Source organism: Phaethon lepturus, unplaced genomic scaffold (genome assembly GCF_000687285.1).
Source record: "Phaethon lepturus isolate BGI_N335 unplaced genomic scaffold, ASM68728v1 scaffold26595, whole genome shotgun sequence".
Classification (NCBI taxonomy): Eukaryota; Metazoa; Chordata; class Aves; order Phaethontiformes; family Phaethontidae; genus Phaethon; species Phaethon lepturus.
This window is the reverse complement of record NW_010542111.1, coordinates 37,713-41,992: the sequence shown is the minus strand read 5'-3', so window position 1 is coordinate 41,992 and position 4,280 is coordinate 37,713. Positions and strand designations below refer to the sequence as shown.

The window sequence follows — 4,280 nt, the reverse complement described above, 5'->3', positions numbered from 1 at the left end:
ACACTTCCCTATAGCCATACAGTGACAACTCTATACTTTTTTCTCTACCAGAATGCAACACTTCTGGAAAAAATCCTTAAAAAGTGAATGACTGGCTGAGACAAGATGGTCTGTCCCATCTCCCATATAGACTTGTAGCAGATGCAACAGAATAACCAGGCAAGCATCAGATAATACATTTCTTGCACATATTCTAGACTTGCCGTATTCACTTCAAAGTCATGTGGGCTTTTAAATATACTCCAGATTTTCTGCATCCCATGTCCTCAGCCGTTACTTCTGGTACTGCAAACACTTATGTACCCTCAGATGCACTAGTTCCTCAGACCCCACTCAGACCGTCCATGTTGCCGGCAGAAGCTAGCAGAGTCCATGTAAACATGAGGAGCAAGACTTCATGGTGGGATGACGTGGCAGAAAAGCATCAGTCACCCCTGAAAGGTAAATCAGTCTACGGAGGTGCCAAAAACTTCTTATTTGGCTGAAATCACTGAGGCTTAAGGGTTTATCCCAGCTTTATCCCGGCTGTCGGCTAACTCCATTTCCTGGTTTGAACTCTGGCTCAGCGCCCTGCTGGGTTTGATCCCTGCTGGGTCCCCGATTCCCGCCACTAAATCTGTGCCGGCTCCCTCCTGGGCTCCCTCCTGGTGCATTTTATGCCGCGTGGTTGGGCATCTGGGGCTACACCCGCTATCGCCACATAGCTTCAGAGGCACGCATTGCTAACAGGGAACCTGTCCACTCTGAAGGATAAAATGTTGTGGAGTGTGAAGGGGGAGGAATCCTTCCTCTGCCAGCTGCGGCCGGGATACCGGGGTCTGCAGGCGCCATGCAGCAGAACCTCCGCGAGGCCTGTGGCACAATTCCGCTGGTTCTCCAAGTAACTGGAGACCTGAATTTTCCCGCAGGCCACTGCTTGGCCACTGGTAGTGAATCTGGTTCTTTTTACCCCTGTTTCTTTACCTGTTAAATAGGAATAATGCTGTTCGCTTTACTTCATTAAGTACTTTGGGGTCTACAGGTGAAAAGCATCCCATCACAATTGAAGTGTCAACAGGCCAGCGGAAAAAATGACTCAAAAACTTAACTGAGTGGCTTCAAGCCCCTGGAAAAGTTTGAGTCTAGTTTCCAGCTTTGATTCAGGTGCTATTCTCTTTTTGTCACCACCTGTTTCAGTCTATTTAAAATCCTAGTTCTGCAAACGTTACACCGTGTGCCTATGCTGATCCTACTCTCTCTACACTAAGATCTGTTTTGAAATCCAAGTTGCCTTTCCCCAGTTGTGCAACATTTTATTTTTTTGAAACCTTCCTGAACAAAGAACAAACACAATTGCCCTGAATGGAGAAAAAAGGGGAATTTAAGGCAGATTGAGTCTTCAACCTTTTAATACAACAGCATAAGAAGAAACAATGGGTTGAAACGCTGTGGTGGGGAGCTGACAAGGGCTCTTTCACAGAGCCCTGCAGAAGGGTTTGCAATTGCTTCTCTCACTGAGGCATCAAGATTGGCAACAGGAAAGCTCCGCATCCCTCTCCAGGTGTAGGGCTTTCAGCAGCGCGTCTCAAAGCGGTGATTTCCACCAGCCTTCGTCTGTGGTTTTGCACAACCCCGGGTGAACAAGGAGGAGTTTATTCAACCAGAGGAGACTTTTCATTGAGGAAACGGTGGTGGATTAGTAACAGTCTGTGTGTGTGTATGTGACTGATCTCATTAAGAAGCAATTTGTGCTCTGATGGTTTCATTGTTGCTGTGCTACAATCCAGAAAAGAGCTGAAAGGGCTGAGGAGTGATGACAGCAATAGCAATAGGTGTTTTGAAGAGAATTATCCGTAAAGCAGAGTAAAGTAAAGAAACCAATTTTTTCTTGCTGGCTTCAAAAGTTGGGGTATGTTTCTTTCTGTCAGCTCTGAAGGGGTTGTTACAGCTCCCTGCAAAGCAGGAGGTAAGTGTAAATTACCTTTATTTTCACAAGGATAGGGACACACGGGAAAGCAGAATTTTAGAAATCACTGCATTTTTATTGCCAGTCAATCTCCCCTTTGTTTGCCAAGGTGAATCAATATGAGCTGTGTGTGAGACAGCCATCTGAGAGCAGAGAGGGAAAGCGGCATGAAGTAGCAAACCTGTGGGGCTTTGCAAGTCACTCTCACCTCCTGCTGCTGTCTCCACCCTCGGTACGTTGTGACTCCTCCTGGAAAGCAGTGATGCTGAAGTCTGCCAGCACTGGATCAGCTCAGTCCCGTGCGGCGCGTTAGCCCGCTGGCAGTGCAGCAGGGCTCTGCTTTCCCTGCCGCCGCCTCCTCCTCCTCCTCTCCACTGGGGAAAGCTCCCAGCTCCACATGCTGTGTTTTCATGAATGCCTCGAACCAGCTATGAGAAAACAGCTTTTTAACCCATGCAGTGAGCTGGTGTCTTAGAGGGATTAACCTCTCTGGTAATTCAGTTTACAAAGACTGAAAGCCCAGGTGCTTTTGGGTCAGTGGAGGACAGTAGAAGAATGGGACTGTGATTACATGGAGAATGTGCTCTGGGACTACAGCTCACCCACGCCCTGCTCCACTCACCCTTCGGCAGAGGACCGTGGAGAACATGTGCTGAGGCCAAGTGCTGGGCAGAAGCAGCAGTGGGCTGATGAAGATGGAGAATAGCACAGGGGATGAGCAGAACCAAACTGGGCTGCCACTATCAAGCCAGGAGATCGTTACAGCCGAACACCAAGTGGTTACCATCCTCTTGGTCCTCCTCATCTGTGGACTGGGCATCGTTGGCAACATCATGGTGGTTTTGGTGGTCCTCAGAACCAAACACATGAGAACTCCCACTAACTGCTATCTGGTGAGTCTGGCTGTGGCAGATCTCATGGTTCTTGTGGCTGCAGGACTACCCAATATCACAGAAAGCCTCTATAGATCCTGGGTGTATGGCTACATGGGATGTCTCTGCATCACGTATCTCCAGTACCTAGGGATCAATGCTTCTTCTTTTTCCATCACTGCCTTCACCATTGAGAGATACATAGCCATCTGCCACCCAATCAAAGCTCAGTTCCTATGTACTTTTTCAAGAGCCAAAAAGATCATTATTTTTGTCTGGGCTTTCACCTCCATATACTGTATGCTCTGGTTTTTCTTGCTAGACCTTAATACAGTAGTCTATGAAGACACTACTGTTGTGTCCTGTGGCTACAAGGTGTCCAGGAGCTATTACTCTCCTATCTACATGATGGACTTTGGTATATTTTATGTTGTGCCAGTGGTATTGGCGACAGTCCTCTATGGCCTGATTGCTAGAATACTGTTCCTGAACCCCATCCCTTCGGACCCAAAAGAAAACTCTAAGACATGGAGGAATGATGCGGCTCACCAAAGCAAGCCTGTGAATTCCAAGATGACTAACAGGTGTTTCAATAACACTATTGCTTCTCGAAGGCAGGTAGGAACAGTGGTTTGAAATGCCTTTCTGAAACCTAAACCCCACTTGTTTTAAAGATCACTAGTCTAAATCTGTGGAAGGGGGTAAAATACATTCTCCCTTTTTGCTAAGTAGTCAAGCTGAAATTCTGTGATACATAAACACATATGTATAAATATGGGCTTTTTTCTTGCCTATTCATTATTACCTACTGCAAGGACTGAAAAACAAATAGTATTTTATTTCCTGTATCAAAAAACAATTAGGAAGTGTCAATAAAGAATGAAACATTTTTAACTCTAGTTTCTTTATATTACAGCCTGTTAGTAATCCTGCCAAATATACAAAATGACTCTTGAGTTATTTTTGAGATCTGAAGAGAAGGAACTAACCTGGGACTTTAGGAAACTTGAGATTTTGTCCCAGCTAAGGCACTGTGTCACTCTGCAAATGCAGTCGAGTTGTAACTTTTCCCGTCTCTAACTCTCCTGTGAAAAGTCTGCTTAAGCAAGTCTGTATATAAAAGTGCTTTGGAAATCCTAAGTATCTTTGTTATTCTGTCTCTCGTAAAATATTTTTATGTATTGATGGCTCAAAACCGAGGCACAGGTTTGACTAGCTTCTTTTTATACTGTTAAATATGTATGCTGCAACGTGTAATTATACAAGTGGAATACAGTCGGTAGATTAATTTCTATTTGCAATACGCCGTACTGCCTCATACTCACGCAGCAGGTTGCACAGTCGGGTGCAGTGCTGAGAAACGCAGGGTGCATCACTTCGCAGCTGGCTCTCGGGTGCCGGCTCTGGGCCAGGCGGCTGGACGTGAGCTGGGGAAGCGATGCTCCGTGCCGAGGGGCTCGGCT

The 4,280-nt window shown here is 46.2% G+C and overlaps 1 protein-coding gene across 1 annotated transcript in view; it reads left to right on the top strand.

The window, feature by feature from the left end:
- Window positions 1-2,640: 2,640 nt before the first annotated feature.
- TRHR (thyrotropin-releasing hormone receptor) overlaps window positions 2,641-4,280 on the top strand; it is a gene marked incomplete at its 3' end in the record, with an annotated part of 14,255 nt that continues 12,615 nt past the window's right edge. Inside the window, exon 1 of the mRNA XM_010287927.1 lies at window positions 2,641-3,435. Coding sequence (XP_010286229.1) covers window positions 2,641-3,435 — 795 coding nt within the window. The remainder of the gene's footprint in view (window positions 3,436-4,280) is intronic.